Source organism: Prionailurus viverrinus, chromosome D2 (assembly GCF_022837055.1).
Source record: "Prionailurus viverrinus isolate Anna chromosome D2, UM_Priviv_1.0, whole genome shotgun sequence".
Classification (NCBI taxonomy): domain Eukaryota; kingdom Metazoa; phylum Chordata; class Mammalia; order Carnivora; family Felidae; genus Prionailurus; species Prionailurus viverrinus.
In genome coordinates, this window is record NC_062571.1 from 59,888,837 (window position 1) to 59,906,205 (window position 17,369).

At 57.3% G+C, this 17,369-nt stretch overlaps 1 protein-coding gene across 6 annotated transcripts in view; it reads left to right on the forward strand.

The window, feature by feature from the left end:
* The first annotated feature begins 4,753 nt into the window (after positions 1 to 4,753).
* PAX2 (paired box 2) overlaps positions 4,754 to 17,369 on the forward strand; it is a 77,566-nt gene continuing 64,950 nt past the window's right edge. For 3 of the 6 annotated variants that reach the window (XM_047826474.1, XM_047826473.1, XM_047826475.1), the window contains exons 1-3: positions 4,769 to 4,811; positions 8,353 to 8,521; positions 9,329 to 9,526. In XM_047826474.1, the coding sequence (XP_047682430.1) occupies positions 4,769 to 4,811; positions 8,353 to 8,521; positions 9,329 to 9,526 (410 nt within the window). Of the gene's footprint in view, positions 4,812 to 8,352; positions 8,522 to 9,328; positions 9,527 to 17,369 lie in introns of all 6 variants that reach the window. The other 3 variants (XM_047826478.1, XM_047826479.1, XM_047826477.1) reach the window with 2 other exon arrangements.

Below are 17,369 nucleotides of genomic sequence, written 5' to 3' on the forward strand. Positions count from 1 at the left end.
CGGGATCTGGTCGTGGAGAGCTGGCGCCCCAGGGTGCGCCAGGACCCAGAGGGCGAGTGGGCCGCGGCCGTCCCGCACTTGGATTGTCAGCGAACTTTTTTCCTCTTTGCTTTTTTCTTTTTTGGTGGTGGTAGTGGTGGGACTTCCCAAACTGGGACTAATTCAGGAAAGGAGCTCGGCTGCGAAGCTACCTTCCTTTCTTCCCTCCTACGTTTCTGCTCTTCCCTTCGGACTAGTTTCCCCCCTTGGTTCTAAACAGCTTTTTCCCCCCTGAACTTTAATGCGTTTAATTTGGTCCGCGCTGTGGGGAGCATTTCCTAGGGAGATACATTTAATTTCGGAATTTCTAATCCCCTCCCTCAGAGGCCCGGCCCTGGCTCCCTTTGCCGCTCCCCAGGAGGTGAAAGGAGTCGTTGGAGGAAGAGGAGCTCAGGCCAAGGGGGAGGGGCGCGGCTGGGAAGCTCCTTCGAAGCCCCCAGGCCCCCACGGCCCAGCTGCCTTTCCAAACTGCCTGAGGTCGGGGGCCTGGGCTCTGGGTCAGGGCCCTGCCTGCAGAGGAGAGGCAGCCACGCCTCTGCCTACCCACACACCCGGACAGAAAGCGCAGAGCCAGGGACCGGGAAACCGGAAAAGGAGGCGAAGGGTGGAGAAGAGAGGGGGTGCAAGTGGGAACAGCAGACAGGGTGTATATGAGCACTTCACTCCGTGCACAATCTACCCAGAAACGCATTTCGTAGCTCGGAGTGCTAGTCGTGCTTAGCTTGGCTTGGGATGCCTGTGCGTGTGTACACTTGGGGTGCGGGGTGGGGGTGGGGAAAGAACTCAACGTATCCCACACGTATCCGAGTATCCCACACCTACCCCTTCCCCCCCCCCCCCTCCCCCGGGCCTGCTCTGCCCCGGACAGTGGGAGAGTCAGGCCAACTGCAGCTCAGCAGTCGGGAAGGAGGCAAGGGCTGGGGCAGCCCGAGAGCCAGGCCGGGAGGGGAGCGGAGAAGAAGGAACAGAGATCCACAAGGAAGATTTATTGGGCAGATCAGATGCACAGAGGCGGCTAATGAAGCAAATCCCGAGATGGGTATCAGAGCAACTCCCCAAAAGTTTATTTGCCTTTAAATTTCCGCAGGGAGGCGGGCGCCTTGTTTGAAGTGTAAATGCCCCTAGGTTGGGGGGTGGAAAGGCCGCTTTGAAAACACCAGAGAGAAAAGGTTCATTTAGAGGCAGACGGGAAAAGCAACCAACCCTGACAGGTCGGAGCCCGGGTTGTGTTTGGGGTTGGGTTGTTTTCTTTTTTTCTCTTTCTTTTCCTCTTTCCTCTACTTTCTTCTTCCCTTTTTCCCTTTCTTGCTTTTTTCTCCTCTACTAGACTCTATAGAAGAAAAGGAAGAACAGGAAAGGGAGCATCAGAGGGAGAGGCGAGTGCCTGGAGAGAAATCTGTAGTCCAGCCCCGGAGCAATAGAAGAAGGCAGAGCCTTGGCTAAAAGGGTTTCTAACCATCAGGGATCATTGCTCTTTAACTTTCTAGACCCAGAATGGGCTGGAGCTGAGGAAGAAGCTGCCAGGGGCTGGCTTGGTGGGAGGGTGAGTGTCGAGCTGGTGTAGTGCTGTGCAAAGGGTCCCAGGAATTGGGGGTGGGGTGGGGTGGGAGTGATTCTGGAGCCTCAGAGGCTACCTGGGAATTGGACTATCATGGAAGGGTCTTTACTCCTCGGGGGGCATTTGGGAAAGATAGATGTGTGACTATAGCTTCCTGCACGCTTTGTGCATTAAGTCCTTGTAAGTCTCCTTTCACAAAACGTAAAATCCCTCTTGCCCAATACGTGAAAATGCCGGTTGTCTGCATCCACACTTCTTCATAGTGTGTGTAACATAGGGATATGTCTAGCTGGTTCTAGAAAAATCTGTGTGTCTTTGTGCCTAGCGTGTGTGGGGGGGGGAGGCGGGGTTCTGCCCACAGTTTTATTCCTGCAATAGTTCAGACTCCCCGGGACTTAACTTCCTGAACTAACATAAGGAGACCTGGGGCAAAAGGTTCCCTTAGTTGTCAACTCCCCTCAGCAAGGATCCTTCCTCTGTGCCTCTCCCTACACCCCAATTCTTGGTTAATTACCTTCCTGCAGGAAGCCCAAGGCTGTACCAGGTAATACCACCTGAGAGCCCCTTTCTTCCAGGCCTGGGAGCCCTTTCCTTTAGGCTGCCCGAACTCTGTTTTCCTTTTTTCGCTCCCCACACGAAGTTAGCGCGTGTACGTGGGGTTGTGAGGCCAAAGCAAACCCGGGAGCGCCATCTGCAGGTCTCGAGAGGAAGAGACTGACCTCCGGGGCTGGACTCTGCGCCTTCAACCTCCAGCGGAAGGGAACCAGCCCCGCCGACCAAGGGGAGAGGGAGTGAGGGCTGGGAGGGAGAGGGTTGGTGGGGAGGATTCTTTTTTTCCTCCCAGGAGTTACTCCGCAGGTGGATTAAGCGGATCAGGCTCAGGAGGATCCAGGAAGGGGGGCAAATGTCAGAATTCCAAAGACTCAGCCTCTTAAGGAGTGGGAGGTTCCGAATCCTGTGGGACTGAGCCTGGCTGGATCCCGGCCCGAGGATTAGGGGCCCTGGAAAACCCGGGTGTAAGAGGCCCAGGAGGAGTCTCCTCCTGGCTGAGTGGGGCAGGTGCGGCACCCAGCCTAGCCGCCGCCTGGGCTCCAGCCAGCGGGACAGCGGCGCGAGTCTGCGGCTCTTTCGCCGGCGCCAGGGTCTGCAGTCAGGGGCCAGAGGCACCTCAAGACCGGGCAGCGGGAGCGGAGCGCGGGCTTCCCCGAGCCGCCCTTTCGCAGACCCAGGGAAGCGGGGGGAGGGAGCGAAGGAGGGAGAGAGAGTTAAAACATCAGCTGAAGTGCCAAGATGATTTATGAGACGAGGGAAAATATTTCATAAAGATCTCCCGGATATTCTGTACTTAACCAGTTAGGAGACAAAGGGCTTCTCCTGCCTGGTGCGTACGAGCGGACCGAGCGGGTGCGGACGAAGGCTGCGGAGGCCGGGCCAGAGGCTCTAGCAGGAGCGGGCCCGGGCCGGGCGCTAGCTCGGGAGCCGCCAAGCTGGCGGCGGGCGGCGCTCAGCCTCGTTCGCAGCCTCTTCTCCCCAGCCGGGGACAGCAAGCCTCGTCTCCCGCGTCCTCTGCCGCCAGCGACCAGTCGCTCTGCACTGTCTCCCTCCCCAAGCCCTTCTCCCAGGCCACCCGAGGGTCCAGAAGCCAAGTCCCGGGGCTGTCCCACCGTCCGCTGGGTCCCACTGAGGCAGGTGGGTCCTCGCCGGAGGTCTCCAGCTCCATCGGAAACCGAGCGTTCTGGGCTGCCCAGACCCCGATGGGCAAGGGGACGAGGGGAGCCCTCCGCGCAGCCGCGCGTGGGATGCAAGAGGACAAACTGCCGGGCACTTTGCCCCGGAATGAGATTGGGGGGTGCGTGGGTGGGGAGGTACCTCAGGAGGGAAAGGCGAGAGGGAAGGACCAGAGAGAGGAAGGAAGACTCAGGAAGGAACGGAAGGGAACTCAGAGCTGAGAGGAGGGGGGTTAAGACTAGGGATGCGGACCGGGCTCGGGGCCGCGTGGCCCACGCGGGCACTGGCCGGTGGATGGCAGGGCTGGGTGAGTTGGGACTGTGAGCCCGGCTGCCGAGAGCGGCGCGCTCCGCGGCACTCTGTCGTTGCCTGAATATTCATTAGACCCGCCGCTCTTTCTCCTTATCTAACGTTTATCTTATCGGCGAGTTTCGTTGCTCAGTGTAGTTTTAATCCCGGGCTCCCCTTTCCCCTCCCCCTGGCCCGCTCCCCTCCCTCTCCCTTCCTTCGCCTGCTGCTCCCTCCCTCCCTCCCTGCCGTTTCCCCCTCCCCTCCCCTCCCCTCGCCGGCACCGGAGTGACAGGCGCGGGGCCCTCCTCGCCGAAGCTCGGGGCTCCGGCGCTGGCGAATCACAGAGTGGTGGAATCTATTGCCTTTGTCTGACAAGTCATCCATCTCCCAGCGCGGGGAGGGGGAGGGGGTCTGGAGGGGGCTTTGCAGCTTTTAGAGAGACACACACCGGGAGCCGAGGCTCCAGTCTCCGGCCGAGCCTTCTCGCAGCCGCAGCCCACCTGGGGCCAGCCCGGTGCGGCCGGCGCTGCTCAGCTCCCTCCCTCCTTCCCGGCCCTTCGGCCGCGGCGGCGCGCGCCTGCCTTTTCTGGGGGCGGGGGCCCGGCTCGCGCTCTCCCCTCTCCGAGGCGCCCGCTCGGACATCCCGAGGATTGCTACTTCTCTGCCAACTTCGCCAACTCACCCGCACTTGGAGCGGCCCGGCTCCCCGCCCGGCGCCCTCGGGCCGCCCCGCCTCGGCTCCTCGCCCTCTCCGACCGCCGCCTCTCGGATGACCGGGTTCCAGGGGAGCTGAGCGAGCCGCCTCCCCCGCCCAGCCTCAGCCCTGGCCTCAGCGGCCGCGCGCGCCATGCGCCCCCAGATCCCCCCGGCCCGGCCCGCCGCCCCGGGGCCGCTCTGCTGACCGCCCGGCCCCGCGCCCCGACGGTGGGAAGTTGCGGTCGCTGCGGTTGCCAGCTCCGACCCGCCCGGGAAGCGTCCCCGCGGGGAGCGCAGCGCGGCGCCCCCCGCCCGCCCCGCCGCTGCCGGGCGCCCGCTCACCTCCCCCACCCCCGCCTCCCCAACGTCCCTCCCTTTTCTCCTCAAGTCCTGAAGTTGAGTTTGAGAGGCGACACGGCGGCGGCGGCCGCGCTGCTCCCGCTCCTCTGCCTCCCCATGGATATGCACTGCAAAGCAGACCCCTTCTCCGCGATGCACCGTGAGTACCCGCGCCCGGCTCCTGTCCCGGCTCGGGGCTTCCCGTCCTAACCCTATCCTGTCCCGCCCCGCGTGGCCCTGGCCCCCTGCGCTCAGGTCCCACCTTGGGGACCACGCTGGCTTCTCTAGCCCTCCCCCCTTCGTTCTTCCTCTTCCCCCCATTTTCCAGTGTTTTCAAAGCCTCCAGTTTCTCTCTTCTGCCTTATGTTCCTGGTACTTCTCCCTCTACCAGCCTTCCTACCTTCCCTGGTGCCCATCACCTGTCTTCCTTCCTTCCACCTGCTTCTTCTTAGGTCATCGATCCACAGCCCCTGGCCCTGGTTCCAGCCATCCTACTCCCTGGTCACCCTCTTGCCCTGGGCTGGGAGACTAATTGGCAGGCAGTTTTGAGGGGTTTGTGTTGTGGTGTTCTCTCTCTCTCTCTGTCTCTCTCTCTCTCTCTACCTCCCCCTCCCTCCATTCATCTCTACCTTTCTCAAACTTAGAGTGTGATTGTCCAGGAGGAGACTCCTAACATGGGCAGCTTCAGTGTCAGGACAATCAGGCAGAAGAGTGTGGGGGTGGGGTGCCCCCATCTGACCCTCAGCTCCCAGCACCTCCAGGCCGTGCCAGCCCCAGCAGGGCTTCTTGTGATTTGTAATACTTCCTTCTTCTCCTTTTCTTTCCCACCTCCTTCCCTTCTCCTTCCCCTTCTCTTCTCCTTGAGTTGGGAGTCTGAGATTGGCAGGATGTGATGGTCATCTTTCTCCGCCTCTCCCTGGGAGATGCTCTAAAAACAAAGAGGGGTTCCAAGGAGAAATCCAAGTCAGCAAGAGATGGGAGTAGAGGAGCCTGCCAGGCGGCCCCTGGGCACAGCCAAGCTCCGCTTGCAGTTCTGGAGGCTCCTTGCCGGCCTCCCACTCCCTGGTGAAAATGGTCCAGCCAGTGACCTGGCCAGTGGGTAATCAAAGAGAGAGAAAACGAGGGGGAAAAAACAAAAGGAAGGCAAGCAAATGCCAAAGCTGGGGAGAAAGGAAAGAGAAAAAAAAAAAACAGGGGGAAGGAAATAAAAGAAAGAAAACAGAAAGGATGTTCCAGAAGAAAGAGAAGGGGAGAAAAATGAAAAAAAAAAAAAAAGAAAAAGAGGGATTTATTTTAATGAAATCTGAATTTATCTAATTCATGTCCTATATCTTTAGCTCGGAGAAGAATTCGGAGATCGTTTTTTGCAGGCTTTTTTTTTCTCTCCCAGATAAATGAATTCTAAATAGAAAACTTCTCCTCCTCTGTAGATTAATAATTAAGGATGGTTTGTAACTTTTCACAGGGAAACTTTTTTAGACCTGGCTTGGATCGGTGCTCTGGACAAGAGAGCCGAGGAGGAAGAGTTGTGTTTTTCTATAAGCATATAATTAGCGTTACAGGGGGAGCTTCAAAAAATACTCCTGGGATAAAATATATTTTCCTAAAGAATTTCTAAGCACAGCTAATCCAAGTCAGGGCCCTCTGGCCGCGGCGGATCTCCGTGAGCTGAGCCAAAAATCCTGTCTCCTTTTCGGAGTGAGTGGAACCAGGTCGACCCGCCGTCTTCGCCCAGCCCGCCGGCCTCCCTGCTCCGCCGCCTCTGCTCTCGCCCTTCTCTCTGGCTGATTCCGCCGGGGGAGTCTGCCGAGTCCCGGCCGCCCACTGGGTGTCACTTGGAAACCCAAAGGGGAGCAAGGCGAGCTGAAGGCGGTCGGAGGAAGGAAGAGACCGCGGAGCGAGCGAGCGAGCAAGCGGGCGGGCGGGCGGGCGGGCGGGCCAGCAAGCAGCCAGAGCCCGTGTCCGCGCCGGCGGCAGTGGCGCATTCCAGGCCTGACTCATCGGCGGCTCCCGGCCCCCTGGCCTGGACTCCTGCCGTGCCCCCTTCCCATCCCCTTCCCTTAGATTGGGGACGAGGGGCCGGGCCCGGAGCCCGGGGAGGCTGAATTATTCATCTTTAATCTGCCCGCAGCTGCCGCCTTTTCATACCGGTAACGCGAGTTCTCCCGGGGCCTAAATTATTGATGGTCGAGGTTTGGAGGGAGGGGAGGGGTGAGGAGTGGGGCTAGAGGTAGGGAGAGTAGCAGGGATGAGGGGCAAAAATAAGAGGTTGTGGCCTCCCCCAGCCTCCAGATCAGAAGCCTCTCCCCAGGGGTTTCGCCGGCCCTTGCTCTCAGCACCCCCAGAAGGGGACGCGAAAGAAATGAGCGGAACACAGATGTCCCCGCTTTCTCCGAAAGTCGCCTGAGGCTAGCAGGGCAGGGGCTGTAGGTTGCCGGTCAGGTCAGGCTGGCCGCTAGAACTCTGCGCTTGGATTGCTCAGGAACTGCGGCTGCGGGTTGATGGCTCTGGGTGCAGGATTTCTAGACTGCTGTAGGCCAGGGAGAACGGGGCGCCGCGCAGCGTCCTCAGGTCTGGCATCCGGTGACCACTTGGGCTCTGAGGTTGAGGGCCCGCGCTGGAGTCGGGTTGGAGACCCAGCGCCCTTGTCCTGGGCGGGAGAGCAAACGCCCTTGCTTCGCGGTGTCCTGGGAGGCTGCCGAGGTCTAAGAGGTCAGAGGGACAGGAGCTGGCTCCGGCTGGCAGCACGGGGTGCCCCGGTGAGCCCTCAGCCTGTCTGGGCCACCTGAGCCATGTTACCTAGGCAAGGCAATGGGTCCCAAGCCTGGCGCAAGGCGGCAGGCAGACAAGCCCCTGCAGCCTGCGTTCTCTGGCTGTTACCGAGCAGAGCGCCCGGCCGCTCTCCGCTGCCTCCCAGTCTCTGAGCGCAGCAGGCTCTGGGCCCCTGCCTCTTCAGCCTTCCCTCCTCCACCTGGCGTTCTTTGAACTTTAGACACTAGGGAGACCAGTGGGAAATATGTCCCCCAAATATATAAATATAGAAAACATAAAGGAAAGGGGAAATCCCGGTCAAAAACCAAAATAAAATAAAAACAAAAACACAGGGAAAGAGGTAGGAAAACTCCAACTCTGATTAAAAATCGATACAAGAGGTAGGGAGCAAAAGGAGAGGGGCAGGGACTTAGCCCCTTTCTGTGCTTAGAACCCTTTTGTACTGAGTCCACCGGTCCCAGACACCCCCCCCCCCAATCATCTGCCTCCAAGCCCTAGCACGCACCAACGACTCCCCCTTGCTTGCGGCTCAGGCGGGCTCCCGCTTCGCGCTGCTTCTATTCTCTGCTCGGCCCTTCCTTTCCTCTCCTACATTCTTTCCTGCCTGCATTAATTCCCCCTCTTCCCTCTTTCCTCTCACCCTGCTTCTCCATTCCTTCCCTCACTTTCTCCCTTGCGAGGTACTGGCCTTCGAGACGCGTTCTTCCCAGCCCTCTCCCCAGCGTCGCGCTCCCGCATCTCTAACGCCCCGTGGGTTTCAGTCCCCAATCCGCCGCGTGGTGTTGACCGGACCACTGTTCTTCCGGGAGTCCGGGATCATGCCCCTGCGCCCTGCCTGCTCCCTTTGCACGTCCTGGGCCGCGGACCCTGACTAATGGCCGGTCCCTGCTGTCTGTGGGGTGTTGTGTTTTTTTCTTGTCTCTCCCCAGCAGGGCACGGGGGTGTGAACCAGCTCGGGGGGGTGTTTGTGAACGGCCGGCCCCTGCCCGACGTGGTGAGGCAGCGCATCGTGGAGCTGGCCCACCAGGGTGTGCGGCCCTGCGACATATCCCGGCAGCTGCGGGTCAGCCACGGCTGTGTCAGCAAAATCCTGGGCAGGTGAGGGCCTCAGAGCTGCCCCTGGGAGACACCTTGCCTCCTTATCCCTCCGCCCTGGGTCTCCAGACCAAGGACTTGGCTAAAAGTCAAGGACGCCAGTGGGAGAGGGGCTATCCAGATACTCAGAGGTATCTAGAGAGCTGCTCCTTTCGGTGAGGGCGCTCAGGTGGTGGCCGCAGCCCCAGGAGCCAGGGCGGAGCAGGGTCACTCAAATTCCGCCCAGCTTCGGGGTTCTCGGGGTTCTCGAGGCTGCCAATTTCCAGCCTTCAGTAAGGGAAGGACTCCTCTTCTAGGAGAGTTAACGCAGACTGGGGAGGGGGGTTGGAGGAACAGGGTGGGGAACGGAAATGGGTCCCCAAGAGAAGAAAAAAATCAGCACTGGGTAGGGGAAAGGAGGGTCCTGGTTCTCAGGGGGCTCTGTGCTCAGTAGGAAAGGGCTGGAGGTGGTGCCTCCGCCGGGGTGGGCCTGGAGGCCTGGAATCGTGCTGTTCCTCCAGTTCCTTCCAAATGAAAGTCTGGGCTTTCAGACTCCCAGGGGCGCCTATTCCCGCTGGTGTGCTCACAGCCCCCCTCCCCCGTGACTGCCTTCCCGGAGGGAGTGTCCCTCTCGTCCTCCCCTTCATCCTCCAGGCTATCCCTCGCCCTAGCCACGCGCCCTCTGGAAGCTGGCTCAGCCATGCTGAGTCTTTTCCCTCCACGCTGTTGCCTCGGGTGGGAGAGTGGCTCGGCCGCTCTGGAGCCTGCAGCCTCCCTGCCCCCGCGTACGTAGCCTGCTTCTCGCTGACCCCGCCGGCCTTCCGGGCACAGGTACTATGAAACCGGCAGCATCAAGCCCGGAGTGATCGGAGGCTCCAAGCCCAAAGTGGCGACCCCCAAAGTGGTGGACAAGATTGCTGAATACAAGCGACAGAACCCAACTATGTTCGCCTGGGAGATCCGAGACCGGCTCCTGGCCGAGGGCATCTGCGACAATGACACGGTGCCCAGCGTCTCGTCCATCAACAGGTGAGCAAGCCGCCCGGGGCTACGGGCTACGGGGCGGGACTCCAGCTCCCAGCTCTCGCCTACCAGCGCGTCTCCCAGCTTGCGGTCTCTGTTCTTTCTCCAGCCTCTGCCCTTGCTCCAGGATCTCAGCCCCAACGTCCTTTGGGCAGGGAGAGGGGACCTGGGAGGCAGAGAGCTAGACAGACAGACAGAGCTGTCTCCAGCTCAGGGCTGGGTATTCCCTGCCAGGCTTCTCCCGCCGGCGTCCTGGAAATGAATCCAAGTGTTTGTGGTAATTAAGACTCCAAGATTACGTGCCTCGGTATCTAGAGACAATCACAGCCCACAGCCGAAGCCTTTAAAATGACCAGTGTCTATTCATCGCTTCCAAACAGACTTCCCTTTCTAAAGGCATGCTCCCTTTCTCCAGGGGCAGCCTCCTGTTCTGGCTTCCCCACCCTCCCTGCCAACTCCCACAAAGCTTGCCTCCCAGGAGCCCAGGCCATGCTAGCCAGCTCCGCACAAATTTCCGGCCTACGAGCAGCACGGAGTATCCAGGCCTGCAGAGCAAACGCTAACCACCAGCCAGCAGTTGGCAGGGAGTAGAGAAGCCAGACAAGGAGTGGGGCACCAGGCGAGAAGGGAGAGCTCTGGACCCCGAGGCTCAACTTTAGGGTGCTTAGGGCCAGGACTCAGTCTGCACCAGATGACAGGCTCAGGCACATGGGGACGACATAGGCTGGAGTCAGCCGCACATATAGCTGCACAAGGTAGTCTCCCAATCCCCAAGCTACTCTAGCACGCTCTCTGGCAGAACGCACGTGCACACCCCATGTACGCACACCCCCGCCAGTGTGCAAACGGGCCTGTGCTGGGTACAGCACTTGCAAACAGCAGTTGGATGCAAGAGCCCAGGATGGCTCCGACATCACAGAGCTGTGCAATCTGACATCAACAGAGACCCTGTACAAGTTCCAGACTGCTTGGCCGGCCTTTCAACCCCTGCCCCCCCCCCCATTTTAAGGCAGATTCCCAAATTAGAAGAGGATTTCCTACCCTTGTTATTCTTTGCACTTTTCACGGGCTCATTATCAGGACAACTAATAATTCAGATGGTGCCTTTTCCTGAAACTGGCATCACGTATTAAGGTTTTTTTTTTTTTAATATTTTGCAAATGATATGGAATTATCCCAAATCATCCTGAAAACAGCAGGTAAAATTAGCTGGTAGAATGTACCTTGGCTAAAGAAGATTCCCTCTGCCACACTCGTGCTGTAACGTACTGCGAGGCGACCCCAGAAATTATCCCAGTGTGTGCCATCTGTATTAAAATGGTTATTCAGTTATGAACAGGGTAACATAATACTGATCAGCTAATTATACACCCTCCGAAAACCCTCCAGCTCCCTGGGCCTGGCTCACTAGGTGTTGAAAGCATAGCGGTTTGACATTCAGACACCTTCGGAAGAAGCCCGAGAAAGACTGTGGGTGGTTTGGGAGGGGAATGTGTCTTTTGCATTTAAAAGCCAGAGGAGGCTGGGGAAGCTTTGGGGCCGGGGCAGGATTGGCGGTTAGGGAAGGGCAGGGGACAAAGCATTGTTTTCTGAGCCATCTGGAGACAGCCTCTTGGCTGTCTGCTGGTCCTGGGAGTGAGTTGGAACTGAGATCTTGCGAGGAGAGCAGCCTGCTGAAGAGCAGTGTTGTTGGGACTGGGCGCTAGTGTTCTGGGGGACGTTCCAGAGAAATGCTTGCTGTCAGTGATAGGATTTGCAAGCCTTTGGAGGAACCCAAGACACGCACAGTTAAGGCAATTTGCTTTTCTTGATGGGCAGAGGGTCAGAGCGATCAAGGCAGTTATGGTGGCAGCCTCCCTTGTCTACCACCCCATCCAGCACCCACCCCCGCCTCTCCCCCAACATATACCCTTTCAGGCTGAGATGTTTTGGGAAGCTGGCTCATGCAAGAGTTTGGGAATGCCCTCATCCTGAAAAGCCACAGAAGACGGTGAACGGGTGACCCCAGGATCAAGCTCAGGAGCCTTGGGGTACTCCACCGGAATTGGGGGGAGGTAAAGGAGTGAAGAGTAGAGAGCGGGTTGAGAGTGGGAAGAGAACAGCCTCAGCTTGACAGCTCTGACCGTGGCCCCGTCTGCTCAGCGTGGCGCCCCACCACCTAAGGGGCACAGAGGCTTCCTCGGGTGTGTAGAAATAGCCATCTGTGGGCAGGTGTTGCTGGAGATGGAGAGAGAGTGGGAGGAGAGGAACGGGGAAGCCACGGGCAGCATGGGCAACCAGCCCTGGGCCTGTGGTTAGGCCTCCTGGCTTGCTTTGTCAACCAGGAGCAGTCAGGGTATTCTGGATTTCACTGTGGGACAGAGTCCTACCGTGGTTCAAATTTCGGAGGAAGATTCTGAGGGCTTCCCAGTGTGCTGCTGAGTTGGGGCTGGAGGGATGCGTCTGGGCCCCCGTGCCCTTAGCTTCATCCTTGTAGGTGCTTTGCTTGAAAGAAGGAAAGGTTTATTCTGAGATTTGTTGGTCCACCCTGAAACCGGATAAAGCGGGCTGTTTCTGCCAGCGTTGGTGATGTCGGGAACTTTGTGAATTCTCATCCTCTATAGGAAGAGCCTGGAGACTTTCCTCCATGCAGAAAGTGCACCGGGGAAAGGGTGGCTCTTGAGTTTAGAGTCTTACTGTTGGTGAGGTGCCCACTCGTCTTAGGTACGTGTAACCATTGTCAGAGTGTGCATGTGCCGGTGGTTGGCAAGAAAGGAAGTCCACACATGCTCACCCACCTGAGCCAAATTGTGAGATTTTTTTCATTTTCTCCTCCCCAAAACAGATGCTGTCGCCGCACTTGAAATATGCTGTTATGGTTACAAACTCAATTGCTTTTCGTGCCTCTAAAATTGGTTTTGGCTTTCTCTGATCCTGTCGCGATAAAGGCTTGGACATTCAATCCGTACACTCCACTGGCAAATCCTCAGAGAAATACCTCTCTGAGTCAGTGGAGTAGGTCAGGGAGGCCTCCCAAAGCCACTCCTGCCCCCGGAGACCACTGTCAAACACCCAGAGGGTCGACTGGATTGCTTAGCATGGGGAACTTTTGTGACTCATTCTTGATGTTGGGTTACTGATTGCTGACCAGGGAGCTGCCAGTTCTTCAGCTTGCACGCTGCCACTGTAGAGGGTGGGTGTTTACGAACAGGTGACTTGAGGTTGAAGCCTGGTGTGGGAAATGGCCTATGGATGGGGGAAGTGATGCTACCGAAGGAGGAAGTCACCCAATTATATCGCTGAGCAATTGACGAGGCAGGAAGGATTCTCCTGATTATGTGCCAGAGTCTCCTGGTTTGGCTGTTGCTCTGGGCAGAGAGTACCGCTCCTTTGAAAGAATAGGCGCAAACTCCAGGTAGAGTCTAGGGTTACGGAGGATCCCCTGAGGGTGCCCCCTTGGAACAAGTCGATAAAAAGGCCGTTACCCTCTTAACTTTTTCAGCCTGCCCTACACTCTTGGGATCAGGGCCTTCCCTGCTCCTAGATCTTTGGACTGGACTCTTCCAGAGTCAGTTTCTCGCTGATCACCTGCTACCCACACTCTCTCTCAGCCTGTTTGGCTCTAAGTGAGCACGTTCATTTTCCCAGCAGTGGCAACAGTGGCTTCAAGGGCTGCAGTCCCAGTGCTGTTCAAGAATTCCATCCTGTGTCGTTCACAGGCCTCATCAGAGGTCTGGCAGTGGGGTGACAGTCGTGGGCCAGCTGTTCATTCAAAGACTATCCAAACAAGCCAGGAGCCACTCATCCTAGCTGAGGGAATGCTGAAGACATGTAGACATGTTCGGGGCCAGAGCCTGTGTCTGTCTGTCTGAAACTTGGGTTCTACAACATGGCACTTTTGACTCTTAGACCTGACTTGAGACCAGAAGGGCAGCTTCACCTGCCCCATCTCCAGAGTCGTGGAGCTGTTTCGTGGTCAGGGCTGGTGGTCTCACGCCAAAGAACTGAGGCAAGTTGGTGAGCTAAGAGGAAGACTTCTGTCCTCAGAAGAATGGGAGAAATAAGGACAGAGAACTTGCCTTCTGTGGCCTGGGACCTACCAGCCGCAAAGAGCCCCAAATAGCGAACAGATATGACAGTTTCTGTCTGAGAAGCCTTGCTCACCTGTCGTTCCCTGGGGAGGGCTCTCCCGCTGCTGAGGTTCCCCCCCACCCCCACCCCGTCATTAGACAAACATGTGTAATAGGCGGGACTGCTGATCTTATTTCTTAAAACGACCTGGAGTTGTCCCCCGCGAAGGGTCATTTTTGTTCCCTTAGTTATGTTAGACTTCTCGGCCAGTGGTTGTATTGGTCTGACTGTTTCTCTCCTTGGCTGGCTCAGAGTGGGCCCTCAGGCCACCAGATGGCTTCAGGTGAGAGCAGTGGCTGGTGGCCCTGAGCTCTTACCTCAGCTGGCAGCTCTGGAGAAGAGGAAGACAGGAGGGCTTGTTCCTAGTGAGAACTCCAGGTAGGTTTTGGAAGGCGATGCAAGGAAGAAAAGAGAGGGAAACTCCTAACTAACTAGCTAAATAGTGTCCCAACTATTTTGAGAACTCAATAAAACAATCACATCAAATATGAAGAGGCATAAATCTTGTGTCTGCACAGGTAACCTACTCAATTGCTTTTATTATCGCTCAGGCTGCCTCCATTTATTACCGTCCACAGCCTGGGCAAAGGAGGTTGCATAGAGGGTGGTCTCCAGTGCAATCCTACACCCTGAGAGGCAACAATCAGCCCATAGAGCCAGGGATTTCGATGGGAGCTCAGGAAGGGCCCATCTGTCTGCATGAAAACCAATCAATAACTCTGTAACCAGAGCCCTTGTCACAGGGAAATGGACAACACAACAGTTCAATACAGGGGCCACAGGGGGAATTAGCCAGTGGAGATGGGGGCCAGGCAGGAGCAGACCCTGGAGAAGGGAAACAGGGTGCCTGGAGAAGGGAAGGTTGGGGAGGGAGTGGGCTGTGGCAGGGGAGAGCAGCGGCTTTGTGTGCATATTGGCAGAATGGGTGAATTATTGTGCAGAGTAGATCCAGGGACGGAGAGGCACTGTTGGAAGTCGGTTGGGGAGGGAACAGTTGGGCTTATTCTGGCGCACGGGAGAGAGTGTGGTTGTATGTGTGATGGTATGTGCCTATAGACTAGAACGTTACAGATTCCAGAGAAGGACTGGCAATGGTAGTAACTGGTGCAGAAGAGGAATCGCCACCCCCGACCCCTGCCACCAAGAGCCTGCACCACGAAGAGGGGCTTGGTATGAGCCAAAATGGGATAGGGGTCCTGCTTCCCCGTCTCGTGAGCAGGACTGATAAAGGAATACTGTGTGCCAAGGGCTCCACCATATGCTCCTAGCTTTGGAGATCTCCGGCTGTAGCTACTTTGCAACTTCCCCTCTTAGTTTCAGGTTTGTCCTTAGTCCCCCTTTGTTGCTACCTGGAGCTGGAGGTCCTCACAGCAAGAGGAAACGACGTATATGTATTTCCTTTTCACTTCTGGTCCTTTAAAAGAGTGCACTACAGTGTTCTAACCTGGGCCACCACTTCTCTGAATTCCCTGCTGTTTCCCCCCACTCCCCAAGCCAGTTGTCCGGAGTTCAGACCCTTGCAAAGGAAGCAGTTACAGGTACAGCTTTGGTCAGTGCAGCTCACCAGCCATGTGGGTGAGTCTAGAAAAGAGAGAAGGGCCCGTGACAGATCTGAGGCGTGGGAAACAGTATCTCACGGCAATGCCCAAGTAACAAGTGAAACAGATGGGAAATTAAATCACATTGGGTTTATCTATCTACCAGGAAGCCACGGGGTTGAATGGTTTCCTCCTGTTGAGCCTGTTGTTTTGGTGCTATCAAGGTGCAGCTTGCACATATTCACGATGGTTTCTAGGCATAGAGGTTGACATCTTCAGTGCATGTGGATTTGTATATGTATGCGTGTGCCATCCCGTGTCTGCTCTTTGGTAAAAGGGCGAGGAGGCCAAGAACAAAGGGAGGAAGGCCCACAGGACGTGACCTACAATCACTGACAGAGGCTGGACACCTTGTCTCTGGCCCAACAGTTTAACCAGTGATGCAGTCACGGGGCCATTGGCTGATAATAGGACTCAGCTGAAGATTCTTTGTTTTGTAATTTGGGCAAACCCAGGTCAAATTTTCCTTCGATCTTTATTTGCACTGTCACACTCCATGGTCCAGTTAGCCCCCCAAAAGAGGGCCCTGGCTACAGTGATGTCACCTTTGTAGTGGAGAGCTGAATGGTCAGCGGTCCATCTTCTCTTAGATACCTGACTCCCAGCCCAGTTGGCAGGACTAGTTAGGGGCCAACTGCACAAGCAGCCGAAAAGGTGCTCTTCCCAGTGGGTCTCCTTCCTATAGACTTGTGTCACAGAGACCCACCAAGGAGTGCGGGTCCCTCCAGCAGGAGGCATGGTAGCAGCACTGGGGCATGGTCATTGGCAGAGCTCTCCCAAGGACCAGGCCCTGGGCCCAGCTTCCAAGTCCTTCCCCAGTAACCCAGATGCCGGGAAAAGAAGGGAGAGGCTATGTGTGAGAACCACGTAAATGGGAACTGGAGTGGGCTTGGAGACCAGGAAGGGCATGAAGGCACAGGCAGATGCCTGGGGGTTCCAGAGAGGGCTGGGCCTCGGGGAGCTGTTGGGAGTGGGAAATAAGAGGAGAGTGACCGAGCACTGGAGGAGAAGGGGCAAGGCCTTGTGCAGGTCCCTGTGGGAACTCCTGGGTGGGAGAAGAAGGTATGTCGAGGGGAGGTACGGAGAGGGGAGAGGCTGTAGAGCCACGTTCCTCTTGTAGCCCATCCTCAACAACCACACACACACACACACACACACACACACACTGGACTCTGTCTTTTGGTTTCTGAGGGATAATATATATGATAAGGAAGTATTTTGTGTTTTTCACATAACAGTGAGAGAAAATGAGACTTGCTGACCTTCTAGAGAGGTCAGGTTTACCGTAGGGATGTGGATGGAGGAGGGTAGCGCTGCAGGAGATGGAATGGAGCTGGTGAGAGCTGGACGAAAAAGGGCCTGGAATATGCAGGCCCAGCCCAGAGGCAGGAAGATTTGGGGTTTAAAAACTCTGTGCTGGGCCAAGAAAACACCATTTCTGGCCTGATTCAGTCCATGGGCCCTGGTCTGCAGCCCCAGGGCTGTGTAACAAGACATAGCTTCTCTTCTCTGCTTCAGACCAGAGGGGTAGCAGGGCAGGTGCAGGGGTGCAGGTGGTACTTCCTGAGCCCCTTGGTCCAGGAGCCCCTGAGGGAGGGAGGTGGAGGGGACGTCCACTCTCTACCGTGAGGGCAGGAGAGGGTGAGGCGGGAGTGGGAGAGGAGGACAGAAGTCAGAAGGAAGGCTGAAGAGTGAGGAAGGAGGCGGGGAGGCTGAGGGGCAAAAGGGAGAGGCCTCTGAGCTGGCTTGGCCTGAGGAGAATGGAGTGAATGGCAGGAGTACAAAGCAAGGAGCTCCAGAAGCTTGAAAATTGGGCTGGATCCTGTGCATCTCAGCCAAGGGCCTCTAGTAGAGCTTGGAGGCAGTTGGAGGGACCCTCAGCTCTGGACACCTGGTAGACCAGGCTAAGGGCGGTGGGGGGGGGGGGGGGGTGGTGCTCAGGAAGCTTAGAAGGTGGGAAAGGAGAGAAGGGAGGCCAGCCAGGAGAGGGAGAGGTGTCAGAGTGAAGGAGGTGGCACGGGAGGTCAAGTGGCGGGAGCCGGGGCTCACGGCCGCCCGCACCAGGCAGCACACAGCACCAGGCGGGCTGGCGGCCGCTGCGAAGCTGCTGCAGGTGTAGCTGCTGCAGCCTGGTCCCCGCA